The sequence below is a fragment of the Nematolebias whitei genome, chromosome 8, assembly GCF_014905685.2.
Source record: "Nematolebias whitei isolate Nwh7 chromosome 8, NemWhi1, whole genome shotgun sequence".
Taxonomy (NCBI): domain Eukaryota; kingdom Metazoa; phylum Chordata; class Actinopteri; order Cyprinodontiformes; family Rivulidae; genus Nematolebias; species Nematolebias whitei.
This window is the reverse complement of record NC_056505.1, coordinates 14,450,721-14,471,518: the sequence shown is the minus strand read 5'-3', so window position 1 is coordinate 14,471,518 and position 20,798 is coordinate 14,450,721. Positions and strand designations below refer to the sequence as shown.

General features: G+C 38.2%; 1 protein-coding gene across 1 annotated transcript in view; it reads right to left on the bottom strand.

Moving 5' to 3' along the window:
- Window positions 1-20,798, bottom strand: part of fbxl17 (F-box and leucine-rich repeat protein 17) — a 258,417-nt gene that overhangs the window by 23,997 nt on the left and 213,622 nt on the right. Inside the window, exon 11 of the mRNA XM_037680052.1 lies at window positions 1,013-1,155. Within this exon, the coding sequence (XP_037535980.1) occupies window positions 1,013-1,155 (143 nt within the window). The remainder of the gene's footprint in view (window positions 1-1,012; window positions 1,156-20,798) is intronic.

Genomic DNA, 20,798 nt, shown 5'->3' with positions numbered 1-20,798 from the left:
CAACAATGGTGGAATTGGTGATCCTCTTACCATCTTGGCTTCTGAGAGACACTGACACTCTGAGAAGCTCTTTTAATACCCAATCATGTTGTCAATTGACCTAATTAGTGTTAATTGGTCTTACAGCTGTTCGTTATATGCTCAATTTCCTTTTTCCAGCCACTACTTGTCTACTACTACTACTAGATACTTGTCCCAACTTTTTTGGGATTTGTTGACACTGTGAAATTTTGAATCAACATATTTTTCCTTTAAAATGTTACATTTACTCAGAGTAAACTTTTGATCTGTCATCTATGTTATATTACGAATAAAATATTGACATCTGCCATCTCCACATCATTGCATTCAGTTTTTATTCACAATTTGTTTAGTGTCTCAACTTTTTTGGAATCCGGTTTGTATATTAGGCACATTCAAAGCACTAAATGGGAGTTTCCAGCTGTATTTACAAAAGTAAGACTAAACCTGATGGCCTTTGTTTGGGCTTTAAACTGCATATAGTGACTACAATTGTTGTCCAAAGTTATAAGTCTCTGGTGGTCTTGTTATATTTGTTGTTTTGCATCACCAAGACTCTAAAATGTGATATCTATCATCATTGTCTTCAGTGATACAAACCCTTATTTTAGGGAGGGCCTACACAAAAATATTTATTCACATTTCTTTTAAACCTTTGGACACTGTATGTATATGTATGCATCTGTCCAAACAGGTCTCACTTGAAAATGAGTCTTCGAGGCTCAATGTGACTTATCCGTTTAAATAAAGGTTGAATGAATCTATAACAACTTTTTAATGAAACCAGGATGATGAGTTACAACAACATTTAATTTCCCTTTGGGATTAATCAAATATTTTTGAATTGAATTGAATTGAATTGAATGTGCATACACTCACACACAACAATTCATATGCTGCATCTAGAAAGAAGTGACTTTCTATTTTTTTGTTTGTTTTTTGAGAAAGTGCTGCACATAAACAAAAAAGTGCAAAGGCTGAGTGTTATTACCTTGTCACATCTCATGAGGCCCAGATACCGAAGGGATTTGCTGCTTTGAGCAATTTGTGTGGCTCCTTGGTCTGTAATGTCTTTACACCAGCCGGCGTCCACAGTCTCTATGGTGCTGCTATACTGGCCAATGGCTATCAAAGCTGTAAGCAGAGAGGGGAAAGAAAGAGGGAGGTGGGGAATGAAGGGGAGACAGAAAACAGATAAGGTGTTAGTCTGAAAAACCTTTCTCATGCAAATGTGGCAGCATCATTCTTCCTCAGGAGATGCTCATAAATTTGAGATGAAACCAGGGGAACTCATCTGGCTAGCTGTGACACAATTTTGATGTTTACACAACACCTTAAAAAGTCTATGTGTGCACACGAGCACATACACACACACCTACACAACTGAAATCATGCATACGTCCATACTTGTTCAGATGGATGTCACTGCACTGGAAGGCAATGGCAATGACAGTACAAGGGAAATATGCTGTTTGTTGTTTCTCTCTCTCTCTCTCTCTCTCTCTCTCTCTCTCTCTCTCTCTCTCTTTCTGTGTATGTGTGTGTGTGTTTTATTATTTTGTTAGGACCATTTTTCTAATACACAACTTGTGAGGACCCACTGCTACTTAGGGGAACCAAAGCCTGGTCCTTGTATGTTCCTTGTATGTTCAATTGCCGTTTTTGGTATGGGGTTACGTTTAGGACAAAGGTGTGAATTAAGTGTGGGTTAGGGTTAGGGAGATGAATGCCCTTATGTACTCGGGACACAATGGTAATGTGTTCCAATTAGGGTTAGGTATGTACTGGTAATGGTTAGATTTAGGGTAAGGGTCAAAGTTGGGCTAATGAAATGAATGGAAAATGAATGGAAGTCAATGCAAAGTCTGTGTAAAGATGGAAAAATACACCTGTGTGTGTGTGTGCGTGTGTGTGTGTGTGTCCATGTTTGCTGCTGCCAGGGCAGAAACAGTCAAGACAGAAGATGATCTGCACACATACACACAAACAAATGTCTTTCAATGTCCTTTGTATTTGTTGAACCCCTGAACATGGGTGCATACACAACCTGTCATACTTCAGCTATGAGGTTATACTGTCTTAATCAAATGACAAATTAGAGATGAAAACTGCAGGAAGATAAGGTCTTCAGTAGTTTGGTTCAGAGTTCTTGCATTTACAAATGCAAGCAGACACACAACAATCTTCATCATCAATCTTTGGACCTATCAATTGTTGTGTAGATGGCCAAGACCTGTGTTCCATCAGTCGATTGATGGCGCAGCTTGGTGATCGATTGGCAGGCCTGGTCTTTGTTCTCCATTCTCACAACCGGCGCTAATGAGAATGTGAAGGAAGAAGGAAGGAAGGATGAGGGGTTGGGAGAAAGATGAAAGGAGGAAGGTAAAGCTCGAGAAAGCCTTTGACAGCACCATCAAATAGATACTTAGTCCTGATGTTGTTTCTCGTTTGCGGAAATCCATTTTATTTCAAACTTCTTTTAAAAAGACAAGCTTGAGACACCTTCTGCTTCAATAAGGAGGGAAAATGTCCTCTTCACGTTCTCACTCTAATGACAAGCACTTCTCATGGTGCAGTATTAAATAGCATGCAAGTCAGCACGTCAACAATTTTACTGTTCATCGACTATGACTAGCAGTCCAAGACTGTGTGTGCACGTACGAGTCAATGTTTGCAGTGTGAGAGCTTGTGCCCACAGGAGAAGGGAAATGGATAATCCTATACTCTTTTCTTTGTGTATTTAAACCTTTTTCCCTGTTGTGTAATGCAGATGACTCTAGACAAACACACAGAGACTCTGAACTTGCGTACAGTATGTAACATGTGTAATCTATAACTGGCTGCCTGAAGAGCACCACATGTGGTTCCTTTTGCGTTTCATCATGCCATGCATAATGGTACATTATTGCTAAACAGGCAGTAACACAGCTTTGAAGCTCCAGTATGTTTCATGTAAAACAGCGGCTCGAGGAAGAGGCTCTAGCAGGCCAGACAGATTAAAAGAACATGAGGTAGTGATGTTGGATTTTCTGACAAATGGTGAAATTGTAAACTATGCCAAAACTTGAGACACTTATTTGTCTCTGTGCTTAAGCATATGTAAAATTGGAAAGATGTCAAGTGAAGGAAAATGCTTTGTATCCTGTTCCCTTTATCATTTTCAATCAGATGATCCAGAATTTGATTACCTGGGTTGAGGCCTTTTCATCTAAAGTAACGACACACACACATATCACTGCTGTTCAAAAGACTATCACAGAAAGACTAAGGAGGCTTCTAAGGAAACGGGAGATCAAATAAAAATGAGCTTCACAGTTAAACAAATCAAACAAAGCTCTTTTTCACTTTTCCTTTGCCAAACCTACATTCCTGCTTCTTTCCCTTCAAGTTTTTTTCCTTCAACACGACAAAGTGGCAATTCAAAAGCAGGCATGTATATCAGAGCAAATGTAAAGAAAGAAGTAATAAGTGAATACATGACTTTTGCACTTATTGATGAATGCGCTGCACTCATGCACTTCACCTGCCTAAATAAAAATAAAAAAATAACTAAATTATATGGCAACAAGCTCCTCGGTTTATACAAAATGTTAGTTTAAGACTGTTGAAAATAGAAATAAGTGTACATTGTAAATATACTTAAAATGAAACTGTGTGAAATGTAATATGTTGTAGATTTTACTTGTGATAATTTGTTGCAACTGAGACACAGATAAAACAATAAACAGAACAAGTTGGGAAGAAAAAGGGGATAAGAGTGAGAAAGTGAAAAGATGGTAAAATCCCATTCTGCCAGCATGAGCTGCGACCAAGTGGTGACTCCTCAGTTACAGATGGCAATGAAGATACACTCTGCTGCCCTGCCTGAAAATGGCTTTAGGAACTGGCTGAATGTGTGTGTCTGAGTGTGTGCGTGCATGTGCACGTAATGACTAACACATCCATTTATCGGGGAGAGAAAAAAAAGAGCAAAAGTTCCCTAAATTAGTGGATATCATTTGTTTAAATTACCGTATATTTAAACTGTCTTTTACCACACAAAAAAAGGCTAGATAACATTTAAAATTATTTATTTCTGTTTTCTTTTAAATTTCTCAGAGGTTTGGGCAAATGTACCCTTTCCAAAGAAATTAATATCATGGAAAAGTTGTTTAACTTCCATAATTCCATACAAAAGTTAATATTTAATAGATGATAGTTTCAGGGCCCACAATTTAAACAATTTCAAGTATTTGTTTATTTTTACATAATTTGGGCTTCCAGCTCATGAAACCCACGAAAACATGATTTCAAAAAATTAGAATTCTGTGAAGACATCAGCCCACATTACTCAGTTTTTGCAGGAAAAAAAGAAAGAAATTAGGATCCCAACAAATCAATCAAAATATGGTACTTTCAAAACGATATGTCAATCTTCAATACTTGGTTGGGAATCCTTTTGCCTTAATCATTGCCTCGATGTGATGTGGCATTGAGGCAATCAGCCTGTGGCACTGACTGGGAGTTATGGAAGCCCAGATTTCTTTGATGCTTGCTGTCAGCTCTTCCTTGTTGTTGGGTCTGGTGCCCCTCATTTTCCTCTTGAGAATACATAGTTTAGGTCCGGCCAGTTGGCTGGCCAGTCAAGCACTGTGGCGTGGGCATCAAAACAGGTTTTGGTGCTTCTGGCGGCATGGGCAGGGGCCAGATCCTGCTGGAAGATGAAATCTGCATCTCCATACAGATCCTCAGCAGAAGGAATCACAAAGTCCTCTAAAACATTCTGGTAGACTGTTGCAGTGACCTTGGATTTAAGAAAGCAGAGTTTACCAACACCTGCACCAGACATTGCACCCCAAATCATGACTGACTGTGGATATTTCACAATGGACCTCAAGAAGTATGGGCTCTGTTCCTCATCCTTCTTCCTCCAAACCCTTGGACCTTGATTTCAGAATTAAAGGCACACTTTACTTTTATTGGAAAATAGGACTGATAAACCTAACAGTTGTAGCCCATCTCCCGGATGCGTCTGAATGTGGTGGTTTTTGAAGCTGTGACTCCTACCTCATTCCACTCTTTCTAGATCTCTGCCAGATTCTGGGACCTTCTCTGTTTGATAATCTGCTGAAGCCCACAGTCATCTATTTTGCTGGTGCGTTTTCTCCTGCCATATTTTGCCCTTCTACTAGACTTTCAATTGATATGCTTGGACACAGCATTCTGTGAACAGCGAGCCTCCTTAGCTATGAACTTTTGTGGCTTCCCCGTCCTGTGGAGGGTATCAATGATGGTCTTCTGGCCAGTTATGTCTGCAGTCTTCTGTATATTGAACCGAACTGAGACAATTGAACCAAACTAAAACAATTTAATGAAACCTGGAGAAACCTGTGCATGTGCTTTGAGTTAGTAGATGATTAGTGTGTCTGTAACAAAAGTCATCCAGAGGTGAAGAACAGAGTGCAACTATAAATGTATAGAGTTTTGTTATCTCCAACTTAATCTCCACATAATTTCTTTATTTATTTACTTTCTTCTATCAGTTAGTAGCAGTTATCATAAAAAATAGCAAATTTATCTAAACTAAAGGGTTGTTTTAGGCTAATGTACCTGCACGCCTGACAGTGAGGTCAGAAAATGTTCAATCCTGCGATGTTTGTTACTTGAGAAGCCTCCCTTACTTTGCTTATTTCCCTCTTCTTTGAAGACGGCGTCAGAGTTTCAGATGTTAGATGTTTTTAACAGCCTTATTTAATATTCACTTACCAGTATTAGATATTCACATTCTTCTAAATGATTGTGTGCCAAGATTGCTACTTTGGCAATGGAATATGAAATATTCTTGTAGATCATGCATTAGGCATTGATGAAGACAGAGCACATTTGAAAGATGTTCACGTGAATGGTAATCAGCTGCTCCAATATGTGCAGGTGTGGAGTGTATGTACTTAAACATAGCTGTATAGAAAACAGGAAAGTGCTAATTAGGGTTTATGTTCTCCAGAAAGCCCAACTGTCAACCTTAATGCAAAATTCATTGACTGTGGTTTTTGCTTGCTCTTAAAATTGTTTTCATCTTTGACTGACAAATACTTTTATGATACATTACTTTAGGCATTGATGCATATTTTTATATAGTTTTATTATTAAATTAACAAAATTAATTGCATTGTAGTTCGTTCGTGTTTTGAATATTTTCCATGCTCTACTTGGGCACCTTAAATTTTATTTTATTGATTTTATCCCATTATACTGGTATTGTATTTGGTCAAACTACTTGTCTAACTGTAGTAGTAGTAGTTTGTTTTTTCTAAAACATTTCTCTCTTGAAAATAATTTCTCCATGAGACTACCTGTATGTATTTTACTCAGTAAAAATTGTGTAATGTGATTTAAATAAACCTACACGGATTTCACTTAACCTGATTTTGTTGCTTGAACACCCTCATTTTTAAAGTTCTCCACCTAAATGGGTGAAAACTATTGAGCAAACCTGTTAAGTAAAGCCTTTAAAGTTCACACACACGGGAGATAGAAAACAAACAAAGTTGCTGTTGCTTTGGTACTGCTCCGTGTTGTAAGAAGATAAAAACAACTTTAAGGTTGTAGGAAGTAAAGCAAAGAGGCACTGATCATGTTTAGTTCTGATGAGCTGTGAACTTGAATCAATGTAAAAAAAAAAGACATCTTTCAAGTAAGATAAAATATGCAAATACAAGAAAAGCAAAAAGGTAAAAGAGGAAGATGGTAAAAGTTAAAAGGGCAGCAGTTCAACAAGGCTATGCTTTTTGCCTAGACATTTTGATCTATGGCTATCAAATGCTGGTGGGACTGAAATCAACTAGGCTTGGTGGAAAGACACACAAGGGAAGAGGAACAGATTGAGTGTGACACAAGGAGGGAGAGCACTTTATGGTGGGACATGCTCAATGTGGGAAATTAATTAGCTCCCGGGCATGGAGGAGGCAGTGCACTGAGGGCACAGGCATTTTCCCAATCAGTCTCTGATGTGATGCAAGCCAGCTGACACTCAACATTTTGTGGCAATGTGTGATCATATGGTTTTATGTGCTTGTGTGAGTGGGTGGATCAGGGAGGGAGAAGCAATTATCAGAGTCTGGAATATTTAGGCCGTGAGGTAGCAATAATGCAACTTAAAAAAAGGACTTTGATGTTTTGTGGTGGTCTAGAACTGGTAAATAAAATAAATACGTAGACTGTTTGAGTAGCTGATGTGTGATAACCTTGGGCAGGAGATGCAATGTCTGAAGTGGAGACAAAGATTGGAAAGGTGAGTGCATGGCAAAACAAGTGAGGGGAGAGATTGAGTGATGGGCGAGGGCAGATAGACAGAATGAAGGGGTGATAAGGAGAGATGGAGCTATCACAGAGGTGACCTACAACAGGCTTTCCTTCACCAGTGAAAATAGGCCCCTCTCAACAATTCTCATGTGCATTCACAGCAGGACGCGTTATCTAAAGAATCATTCATCAGGACAGCGATAGTGGCAGAACAGCTGATTTGTCAGCTGACTAATTAGACTTATTTTTCCCATAATCATTTTTAAACAACTAACATCACTTGAGCTTTAAACAGTTGAGAGGGAGGTATTATTTATGGGCAGCACAAGGCTGTTATACCTGACGCTATGACCATTTGTCAATGAGCTTCTTGTGACACATATCTTTCATGACAGGAGGAGTTCATTCAGCAATTACTGAAATAACTCTAAAGGAAGATGGACAGAGTATTGTGCTGGCTTGAAAAATACCAAGGAAAAACTGGTAAATCTCTTTCAGAGACATAAGCCTGGTTTATAGTCTTTAAGAAGTAAGAGATTATATCTCACTGACGTATCTGACAAAACAGTATTTTCCTACTCACACCCCTTACCAAGACCCCAGCTTGCACTTTGCTCCCAGTCAGAACTAGTTTCTTACAGCTACAACATGCACTCTCAGGACATAATTATTTGCAGTATACCCTCAGTGTGGACCAAACTAGGCAAAAGGGCCTTCTCTTACTCCACTCCTGTAATCTGGAACACCTTGCAAAAAGATCTGCAGCTCTCAACCACAACCTCTCTAAGAGATTTTAAACAACTGCTAAGTTCATGGCAAAAGCCAATGCAGACTTGTTCCTGTTTTTAGCATTTTACATCGCTTTATAATGTAGATGTTTTTTGTTTCGTTTTTATACAATTTCTTCCATTTACTTTTCATTTTATATGTTTTTTTATACGATTGTCTATTGTTGTCTGCACCTCATCTGTGTTCTTTGTTTGAAACAGGTCTCTCTTGTAAAAAAAAAAAAAAGTCAAAAACCTCACTGCCATCTCTCCAAGACATTTCCAAACCTCCACTGGTATGTCATCAGGTCCTACTGTCTTCCCCTTCTTCATTCTTTTCAGAGCTTTCCAGACTTCACCCTCACCAACCTTTCCCACTTCCTGGGCCACAGTTTCTATGACCTTTACTCTTCTTTCTTTTTCATTCTTTTCATCCATTAGCTCCTCAAAGTACTCCATCCATCTTCCCATCACATCCTCCTCACTTGTTAGAATATTACAATTCCTATCTTTAACAAGCCTAACCTGCTGCACATCCTTTCCAGCCTGATCCCTCTGTCTCGCCAATTGGAACAAGTCCTTCTCACCCCCTTTAATGTCCAGCCTTTCATACAATTCATCATACGCCTTCTGTTTTGGCTTAGCTACTTCCCTCTTTGCTCTACGTCCCATCTCCTTATATTCCTGTCTCCTCTCTTCAGTCCTCTCGTTGTCATATTTATTCTTGGCTTACTTCTTTCTTTAAATAGCTTTCTGCACTTCACTATTCCACCACTAGGTTTCCATATTATCCATTCTTTGTCCAGATGACACACCAAGTACCTTCTTACCTGTCTCTCTAATTATTGTTGCTGTAGTAGCCCAGTCATTTGGAAGCTCTTTCTTACCATCCAGATCCTTAAACAGTTCCTCTCTGAATTTCTCACAACAATCTTGTTTTCTCAGCTGCCATTTGGTTTTCTTCTCTGATTTTACTCTTTTTCTCCTCTTCACAACAACAGTCATTCAGCAACAACAATCAACAACAGCCACACAGTCATAGGTTCAACTCCCGGTAAAGTCAAAATCAAAATGAGGGTGGAAAAGGTGGAACACCCACACCTCCCTCCACCCTCATTTGCCCCACTCTGGGCCCCTGAGCAAGGCCCTTAACCCCGACCATCTGCTCCCTAAACAGGTCTCTCTTGAAAATGAGTTCTCGTGACTCAATAAGACTACCTGTATAAATAAAGGGTAAATGAAAATGAAAAAAACAAACAAACAAAAAACAACAGCCACACAACCATCTGATGCTGTCTGGCCACACTTCCCCCTGCCACAAACATACAGTCCCCAATCTCCCTCAGGTTCCCTCTTGTACACAGAATGTAGTCGACCTGCGTACTCCTTCCTCCACTCTTATACCAGACTAATCATATATTATTATATCTATAAAATATATGGTTATATCCTAATATCGACATACTGTCAGGCTCATGATATTATATGTGTATATACTCAGAAAATGTTATGGCTTCATCATTTTTCTCCAAAGACCATATCAACAAAGAACACAGACTAAAGGTTCCCATCGTCATACGCAGTAAATGCAGGATATTAAACCCTATTTCAAGTCTACAGCACCTTTGCTCCCAAGGACCCTTCCTTTGAGGATATTAATCCTCAGCACCCTTTCTCATTATTCTTTCCTACTCTCATTTTTCCTCCATTTTGAACCATGCACAACAGAAAAAAACAAAAAAAAAACTGTCTTCCAACCCTGACGTTACAGCCAGAGGGAAATAAAGCTTTTCAACTTCTATTTGAAACAAAAACATGAGTGAGCAGAGTGAAGGAAACAAACAGGAGGAAAGATAAAGATAGGCAGCATCCTACACACGGAACTGTGTGTTGCATGTGTCTGAATGAAATTAACATAGTGTAGCACAGTTATGGCTTTGTTATGGATTATGGTTAATCCTTTAGCATAGGGAGAAGGTCTTAAAGGTAATTACACGCTACTATTGGATTCAGAGGCCAAAAATGGGCCTCTTTTACATCACGCTTATTAAGATCCAGAGGAAAACTTACTGCTCTTACATACTGCTTACAGTACACGTTAACACATTATACTGTTCTTTTATAAACTAAATATATTTAAACCTTTAACACAAGTTATCTGACCTTGATCTCAGTTGTTCGTTTAGCTGAACAAAAAAGTGTTTCTATCTAATAGTTTATGGATAGACGATCAATTAGTTATCCATAAAGTATTTTGTTAACAAACAGCATGACTAGGAGTACATAAAGTAAATAGCCACACCATGTATGTTCCACATTTTTATTTAAGCAAACTGCTGTCTTATCTTTTCCTCATCAGAACACTCGTTTGACTCAATCTGAAACCCCAAATCAGCCTTTGAAGAGCCACTAAGTCTGTTTCAGTGCCTTATCTCCAGCCTTTAACAGTCCACTCTGTCTGCTTTAACCCCTGTGGGAATCATTAACAAGACACAAACTTCCACTGCCTATTTCCTGACACAAACCCTCCCAATTGTGACGATTAGAGGACAGTTTGTTTGCCTGTGCTGTTTTTGTCATTTAGAGAATTTAGGGTCTAATTAGCCCTTGAAACAGCCCTAAAGTTCATTACTATGCATAACTGCTAGTTCTATAAAAAGAAATGATCACGTTTAACCCAATTCTTATTTTTATGTAATGTCCTTTATTTCAGAGGAAATAATCAAGTACTGGCATGCTGAGTCCACTGTATGGCAAAAATATTCTTCCAACTCAAAACATAAAAGACAAAATACATTGTGTAAGAAATATGCAAATTTAAACCAACCTGAAGAAAAGATGTTAAATGTTTTAAAAATGGTCAACTTTGCTCAGTTTTTTGCAAATGTTCCTCAGTCTTCGAGTCCATGGTAAAACCTTTACCTCAGACTAAAAAATGAGCATGATAAAGGGGCATAATTATTAATTATCATTACATTTTTAAGGTCAAATTTCTTTAAACATAAAGCTCTTGTGAAAAAAAGACAAGAGGAACCCCCCACCCCCACCCCCACCCCCCCACCCCACACACACACACACACACATGCAAACAAAAAGTAAAGTTTGATGGTGGAGTATGAGCAGGATTTTCTATCAGCTCTACTCATCTACGTGCCAACTTTAGGATTGTGTAAATAAATAAAATAAATATACCCTCACTTAAGCAACTGATTGTTGATAAGTTTATTGTTTGGAAACGTGTTCAGGAAGCAAAAAATCTAGAAGTATTTTTTTTATATACCTATAATACATTTCTCTTTAGTTGTTGTCGGACTAGATTTAGGTGTTTATCCATCCATCCATCCATCCATCCATCCATCCATCCATCCATCCATCCATCCATCCATCCATCCATCCATCCATCCATCCATCCATTATCTTTTACCCGCTTCTTCCATTTTGGGTCACGGGGGTCACCGGTGCCCATGTCCAGCAATCACTGTGTGAGGGGCGGGGTACACCCTGGACAGGCCGCAAGTCCATCACAGGGACACATAGAGACAAACAAGCATTCACTCTCACATACATGTTTTTGGTCTGTGGGAGGAAACCGGAGTACCCGGAGAAAACCCACGCATGCACGGAGAGAACATGCAAATTCCACCCAGAAAGGCCCCTGGATCGGGGTTTGAACCAAGGACCTGCTCGCTGAGAGGCAGCAGCTCTACCAGTTGTGCCACCGTGCTGCAGATTTAGGTGTTTATTTATGAAAAAATAAATAAATTAATTAATTGCTTTTAATGGCAACTTAAAATATTTGTATTAGTCTTTTAACTTTAGTTTTCTACAACACATAGGACAGGGGTACAAACCCAATAAAAATAGAAATATTTGAAGAAAGTGTTTTGGTAAATATGAAAAGATAGATAAGGTTTGAGAAATAATGTTGAACTGCAAGAAAAAATTATTTGAATGAACCTACTAGAAAATGTTAAAGATTGTAAAGCAACATCATGTGTGAGAGAACACAAAACAACATCTTGACTGGAGTGTTGCACTGTTTAATGTCTTGTGGGGATAAAGGAAAAAAGTTACTTTCCAATTAAAATAAGAAGCACCATATTTTTTATTTTTATCTCTCTTAAGTCTTTGATATAGTTCATACGAACTCCTAATAGATCCTAAGTCTGTAATTGCACTTAGCCAGGTCTCACCAAAAGCTCTTTAGCCAAGTTTAAAGCAGTTGTGATGTTTTCTGATCAATACCTGGCCATAACTCAAATCACATGTCAGGTGCCATTACTGTATACACAGCACACACTCAACCAAAGTGCTCGGCACACGCACGTGCATTTTCATGAGCTCAGACGGTGTTTTTAATCAATACCTGGCTATAGATCAAACATCTTTTTCAGTTTATGGCTAACCTTTCCCAAGGCTCGTGTTAGTCGCGCACTGAATAACTCGTGTCTTACTTGAGACTGCTGCTTGACGGCATCTATGAAATTGATAAGTGCGTTTAAATGCAAAATGACACTTTAAGAACCTTGTTTTTAAACTGCAGCACAGTCAGAAAGTCTCATAAAACCACAAAGTACTTTTTCTTTTTCCTTTGAAGGAAATGTTATAATCAGAGCGAGACAAACTTGACACATCAGTGATGAAGCCAAAGAACTCCATTCTTCTTTACAAAGGTATTCTGTAAATGTTAAAAGGATCACAAGTCTAAGGTGAGATTAAATGTGTGCACAAATATTTTTCCATGTAAGTCACATGCACTGTGATTACAGGAATACATGGAAAAAATATTTGTTTCCGCTAAGATAAGTTTATTTGCACAGTTTTAACTTAATTATCAAATCTACTAATACAACTAAAGTTTGACACTTATTAGTTTCATGCTGTCAGTCTCTTTAAAGCCAACTTTTTAAATAACGCTTTCTAGCTTAGCACACAATAGTCACATCTGATGCAGAGAATAAACAGAAGTCAGCCCCTTTGGTTCCTGTATGGCCCTTTTATTGCTGTATACACTGTGAGCCTCAAGATCACAGACACAAAATCCTACAAACCCATTCATTATTGACCCTCGCAGCCCACCTACTCAGTCTACTCATCATTTATTTGATTCCCTCGTCTCTTGCTTTGCTCTTCGTCTCATCTCAGGCCTCACTTCACTTCTCACAGTCTTTCTCACATCCTGCTACCTCTCTCTTTCTTGACTCAGTCTTTTCTCTTCCCTCTGATGTTTGCTTTACCTCATCCTTAATACCTCGCCCTCCCCATCTCTTCTCCCCATCTTGATCCTCTAAAAAGGATGTTCCTGTGTTCAGGGTCACTGTCACAACTTCAGTAGCTGTGTTGACCTTTAACCTCTTTACGACTGGGGTCACTGCCTGTCGCCATGGAGTTTAACATCCCCGGGGGAGGCCGCCCAATTATAGGGGTACTGTGTACAATTCAGAGATGCACAGTATTTATAATGTCACATGAGGGTGAACCTTAACATTTCCTTTCATCTTTTGCTCAGGTTACAAACAATAACCATGAAACCATCCTCACTGTTTACATCTTTTACTCATTCTTAAAGTCAACATCTATCTATGAAATATTTGTTTTTACTCGGTAACCCGTTTTTTTAATGTTCTTTTTTTTTTAACGTTAATTGAAAATGCACATTATTCTCTTATTTTATTAAACACTAACAGTAAAAAAGCAAACAAGCCAATGTCAGGTTTTGGCACATTTACTCCGCCAGCATCAATTAAATGGTATCTATAGTTTTTATTTGTATCTGTGGGACAAATTAATTGCAATTGTTATATTTTATTTATTCAAATTCAAGTTCAAGTCAAGTTTATTGTCATTCACATCACGTGGTACATGAGGTGGAACAAAATTGCGTACTCAAGGTACCAGTTACACACAAAAACAGTAACAATATAAAGTATAAAAAGAAACAGTATTTAAGCATCTAAGATACACTAAGATATACACAAAACGAATGCCAAACGGTAAGCCACAAGATCTAGGATATATGCTAAACACCAATAATGTAAAACTGTTAAAAAATCATGTGTTTTGTTTATACTCAGCCAAACTTTGGTCAAAACCTTATGTATGTACAGTTTAAACTTTTTAAGCCATACATACACATATACATACACACACACCAACATATGTATGCAGACAGACAATAAGATACAATATCTTAGCCAAAAACATACAACTCCTTTGTAGTTGACTGCACAATTCGAATCTCAGTGAGTTGAGACCAATGAGCTGCTCATCACCCTCAGTTGTTGAATGCAAACTTTTTCAAATCAACTTTTATACAGTTGTGTGCTGCATTGTCTCTGAACTTCAGCACCGTTTCAGAAAGGATCCAGTGCATATACGGATAGAAAAGTCACAGTTGTCGCTCTTGTGTTTTTTCCACTGCATCAAGGTGAAAAGGTGTTTGTTTGAGTGTGTCATTATAAATGCTCAGCGTGTCACCCTCTTCCATTCGACAATTTTCCTGTGTTTAAACTTGGCTTCGAGATTAAGTGTGTTTCCAGAGGAAGTGGGCGAGTCTGGGGAGGCCAAACAGTGAGTGGGCAAATGATACAAGCCCAGCACTCCTCCTCCATAAATTACCAGCTCATTACAGTAATGCAACCCATTTAGCATCGGAGGAGGAGGGAGAGAACTATGGGGCTCTAAGAAAAAGGGTTTAGAGGTAGAGATGGGGGAGCAGCAGATGATGCGTAAATGTCAACAAGGAGAAAAGTGGTGGGATCAAAAGAGTTGGAAGGGGGAGTGTATAAGAGGAAATGAAAGAAAGGAAGAAACAGGAGAGTGAAGGAGAACATGAAGGCGAAGAAGAGGAAGTGGGTACGTTTGTGATGTGTTTAAGCAACTTTTCAACCTATAGGAGGTGCTTTCCATTAGGTTCAAATCTATCTTCTATGCTGCTGCAGGGGGAAAACAATAGGGAAATATTAATATAGATAGTGGCTACAGCAGGAGACAGAGATATAGACCTAGACAGAATGAGGCAGTAGAGTACGGGGGTGGGGGGATGGGGAGCGGGAGATGTAACAGTTGTAATTGAATAGTGAACTAGAGAGGGTCTGAGTGCAAGCACTGATTAATACAATTCAAATTGATTGTATCCTAGTAGCTGAGAGAACATCTCATTTTGACTTTCATATCTGAATGTTCAGCATATTTTCTGGGTGCATGACTGCGCTTGTGTGTTAAAACAGATAACAGCAGATAAGAAGGGTAGGGAGATAGAGAGTGCCCTCTAGTGCTTATGGTTTCTTTTACCCCACCTTAAAGAGGTGAGACAGACCTTTCTCAAAACTTTCACATAATTTACTGTCATCATCTGTGACCACCGCTTACAAAGTACTGTTGATATCAACAGACATATTTTCAATGTCCTATCAGATTCAAAACGGTACTAATTGATGCAGAAATTAAGAGGATGCTGTGTGTGACAATATAAGCAGTAGGTAAATGTGTTCTTGTTTAACGTTTTCAATAAATAAGGGGGAAAAAGTGCAGAAAAGTCACTCCACAATCCCAAACAGGAGAAGCATACTGTTGAGTGAGTCGAGATCCATTTGCACCTCAGACACAGAAGAGAAGGATTTATAGTTGGGGTGTGAAACAATCATTCAAGTTAGCGCGGCGGGCCCTGCGTTCAATTAGCAATAGCTTGTCTCTCACGCTGATGCTCTCTGCTTGTGAGGCGGAAAATCCAGTCATTACTGTAAACGCAAAAAGGCTTGAGCTTTTCTGCTAAGACACAAACAATTCATTGCTATTCCACCTGCTCAGAAACAGTTGGCAGTCATCTAGAACGTTATATTATTTTGCCAATTATGCCAAGTTTTCAACATCTCATTGAGGAGATGGAAGGTTGTGTAAAAATCAGAGATTATTTGTGTTTTATCAATCTCTAATGCATTTTTCTCATATTATTATTATCAGAATTCACAGCATGTCTCATGCATTTTAAAAAAAGTACATCATATGGCACATAATAAACTATCAAACAGCATTATAACAAGCTATAGCAATAACGCAGAAAAGCAAGGACCTTGTATAACATTTGACCTTGATTTGTGACCTTGAATTTAGAGCTGGATGATGACAAAATTGCACAACATGCTGTCTAGTTAGCGGTGGTACAAATGTGTATCAAGGCTTGTTAAATTATCTTAGGTGGATCAGAAGTTATGGTCCAGACAGGCAAAGACCTTGTTTTAAATGTGACCTTGATTTTTGACCTTGACATTGTAGCTGGGGTGATGAAAAGAGTACACAGCATTCTAACTAACAATGATACACAGTGTATGCAGACATAAAATGTAGGGTTTAAACTAGACCACTCTACTTCTGCACTCATATCAAGGTCTTTCAAGTATGCCTTAAATACGCATTTTAACATTTGTTTGAGATTTAGGACTGGACCCATGCAAGGCCAGACCAAAATGGCATGACTGCTATTTCTGACCAATTTTTAATTACTCTGGCAGTATCTTTCAGATCATTTGCTTTCTTTCTTTTTTTTTAAGTCCAATGGAAAAACAGGACATTTTGTTTTTCCCTTTAGAGGGCTTGATTTTTTTTTTTTCTTTAAGACTAGAGTAGCTCACAAAGAAGCAAGCAAGCATTCCAACCTCGAAAACTGAGAAAGTCACGAAACGTCAATTAAAATCACAGTGAAGACATACAAGTTGTCACACCTTGTTATGTGGCCAAATTTTCCAGCCACAAGAAATGATCAAATGAAAAATAAAAATTCATGTTTTTGTAAATGTGATAATAAAAATATTTATTAAAAGTACTTTGACAAAAATCCACAAGTCAAAACTGTGGTTTTATATAGTTCCTTTTTCACTTTAAAGACAATCTTTAAAACAGGATTTATCATCAACAATACTAGCTAAGTATAGAGAATAAGAACATTTGGAGGTCACATGACATGTATGAACTAAAATAAAGTGTGTGCAAGGTACTGATTGAGGCAGATTATCAAAATTTTCATCTGTTATGGAAAAAGATAGTTTATGGGTGCAGACAAGGTACATGAATAATTTAGACACAACTCTTAAGTATAGTACTGTAATTGCTTTTATAAAAGCTGCTACTTTTGTCTCACACTTTATACCCCGTGGTTTATATGCAGGAGCATTTTATTTATGTATTTTTTGCATAATTTTCAAATTTTATATTTTTGCACTTTATTTTGAAAGACTTCCTGCCATCTCTTGGTAGCTTCCTGCCACTGACTAACATTTTCCTTTGACAGAGCTGGGCACTCGTGACTCCCAGCACACTGCCCCTCATGGGGGCAAGCATTTGTGACACAGAGAGAATGCCCTCAGGTAATCAGATGTACAAGGTCTTTTGCTTACAGTTTCAAATACCCAACCATAACTCCACCCACTTTGTCGCCATGTGACCAGAAGTCTAACCTGAATGACCAATGAGGTACTCTCGAGGACCATCCCCCAAGATAGATGTGAATTAATTTCTAAAAATCGTTCCCGTGTTGTTACTGAATTTTGCGCTTCATGCACAGACCTGTTCATTTGTTCAGTGATAATGGAAAACGCACAGAGAATTTCTCATGACGCAGCTTTCATGCTAAAAGCGAACGGCTGTCGAGGAGGAAACAGAGCTTCTGCCCACAAGCTTTGCATCAACGTGTCGATGGTCAGGGATTGGCGATGCAACAACAGTCAAGTCTGGTGCAAGTTTTAATAAAAGTTTTTAAATTCTTTCTGTATGACATCTTTCTGTGTTTGGTAAATATGCATTTAAATACTGAGATCTCATTTTAAAGTTAGATCTGAACACGAAGCGGAGATACAGAAGGAGTCGTCCACCCCTCCTCTTTCTGTCCATGAGAGCTCAACGGTGGAGAAATTGTCATATTTATTTTTAAAGCAGTCAGTCAGTCAAGACTGGTGCATATTTAAATAAAAGTAAAAAAAAAAAAAAAAGAAAAAAAAAAACTTTTTATGTACAGTAAATGTGTTTAAATACCAGTGTCTCATTTAAGCTTAAATAGGGGCAATAAACAGAGCGGAGGAGAAAGTGGGGGGGGCTGTTCCTCCTCATGAGCTCTGCTGAGGAGAATCACGTCAAATTTATTTAGAAAGTACATTTAAAATCAGCAGTTGTTAACAAAAGTGTTTACCAATAAAAATAAATGGTACTAATTTAATGAATATTTAATGCATTCTACCAGTACTATTTGACTTCCGGTCACATGACCCCTATAAGACTTCTTTGTAATATTTATCGTAAATAATCTTAAAATAATTTCAGTTACGCAGGTGTTTGGCACTGTTCTGACCAGTGATTATGCTTAGATTGTTATTGTGCTCATTTTGAAGGTATAATGGTTGTAACCATGAGTCAGACAGCGAAGCTTCGCGGAGACTTGTGACGATCTTGCAGTCTGAGCGTGTGTTGAAAGCAAGTTATATTCTGTGTAACTCCATCTGCTGGCTGATTCTTGAACTACAACAAGAAAGTTGCACACGGCTGGAGCAGGCTGGGCACAGATCCTGATGAACGGTAGATGCCCGCCGCTAAATAACCGGAGCATCTTATTTATGTACAAAATTATGATTTATCTTATAATTTATATGTGCGGCTTAGAGACAGGTGAATCTTAAAACCGTTCGTGCCCACACACACACAAAATAAGCCAAGGAAAAGAATACAGTTAGCTCTGCATTTACAATCATCGTAAAACCTGTAAAACCATGTAGTCAGGTAGTAATCAGTATACAGTATATAAAAAGACAGACACTAGTTTCAGAGTTTTACTGCAAAAAAGTATTTAAAATATGTAGATGCCGGTACTTGTACTTCATGAATTTGCTCCACTAGCTTTAAGCCCTTAAAACCCTGAACTACTTCCAAACCCCAATAAGGTAATAACTATTTTGAGAATGAAATTAATAAAATTAAACCTTAGCTAATGCATTGTGTACTTTCAACCAGTCAATAAAGCTGAATGGACTGCTTTTCAATAGAACATAATGGCCAATTATCCTGCATGTACACTAATGGCCCACATTAACTGACTGAAATATAGAGGTAGGTGGTGGGTCCTTAAGTTAAACATTGTGTTCTATCCATTTAGAGGCGCACACATGTTGGCCATCTCTGGAAACGGTGCATTGCAACTTGTTCAGGGGAGGTTGAATCATTCATCAAACCAGAGCTACAGACATTTATAAGCGTAAAGTTTGTTTGCGTTTTCAAACATCATTCCTCAGAGAATGTTCTGCAACATTGTGTTTATATAGCTCACTAAACTGATTTTCTTAAACTCGTGTAATGTTTCATTCATTAAAAACTAAATTCAACTTTTACTCATTTACTTTTTTTGTCACCGTTCTCCTTTGTATGTTGGCTCCTACAACAGATCTCTGCTCGCGTCTAAACAGGAACACAAACCAACAGAACACACACACACTCCAAATGTGGAACCTGTTCACCTTCTGCATCTCCCTTCACAATCACCTCCACGGCAATTAATCAAAGCTCGTTCTTTTTTCCTCCGCGAGTTAAGCCTGTCACACTTACCTCTCACTCTTTCATCATTCCTCAATTCTTAAAGAGCCATGTGCAGACAATATGAGTCCTGCAGGGGTGGCAATATGACACAACGCCGACAGAAAACAGCGACCTTGATTTAAATCATACTGGCATGCAGATTTATCACTGTTTAACTTGTCCAAAGTGTCTCCTCTAGTTGCTGCAGATCTGACTTATGTAAGCTGGTTGGCTTTCCTTGGGGAGGGCCCAGAGTCCCAGCAAAGCTCGGCTCGGTTATGTTCTGTTTAGCATTGTTCAGCAAGCAGTCGCCATTACAATGTACAGACACAGACTGAGTTGATCCAATCCCACCAGAGTTTCACAAAACCTTTTTGGTGCTTACATTTTTCAAATAATTTAAACATTATTTATTTGTTCATTATTTATTAGCGACAAATGGCGGTAAATATAGAGAAGACAACACTTAACTGCTCAAATGCAGGTTAAAAATACAAGTAAATCATTCTGTAGGGAGAATAAATTAATACTGTAGTGAGCACAAAGCAAGCAACATGTATTATGATGCACAGCAGCATGTAACTCTCAGACCAGTACTGTTAAAACTGCAAAAATACGCTGAAGTGAAACACTTTGAAGCAGAGCCTGAAGTGCACAAGTGTAGCAGAGAAATTATTTAGTCAAAACTTTATAAATGTTCCTTTATAGTAGTTTTTTTATTCTACAACTGAAAACTATATGAAGTTTAACGTGAACACATTCAGTACAGTGTCTTTCAACACGCTGCATTTGTAGGAAAACACTGCAAAGAACCAACATTGTTGCATTTGTGTTGAACTGCAAAGAGTTCCAGATGCCATTCTTGTCCATCCCCTGAGAGCCATGCATAATTCATCAAGAATGTTGAGTATCTTTTACAGAAAATACACACAGCGCAATTACTGTGCTTGCAACTTTGCATGTACACTTTAGTGGCATACGTGATGGCAATGCAGATCACACTAATTCCCATGCAAGTGCATTAAGAAACAAAAATAATGGAATGAGTCTTAAAATCAAGATCAATAACTGGTTTTGATCAAGGAAAACTTAAGACTAGGTTTAGGGGAGGGATACATTACATCTTTAATAATAATAATAATAATAATAATAATAATAATAATAATAATAATAATA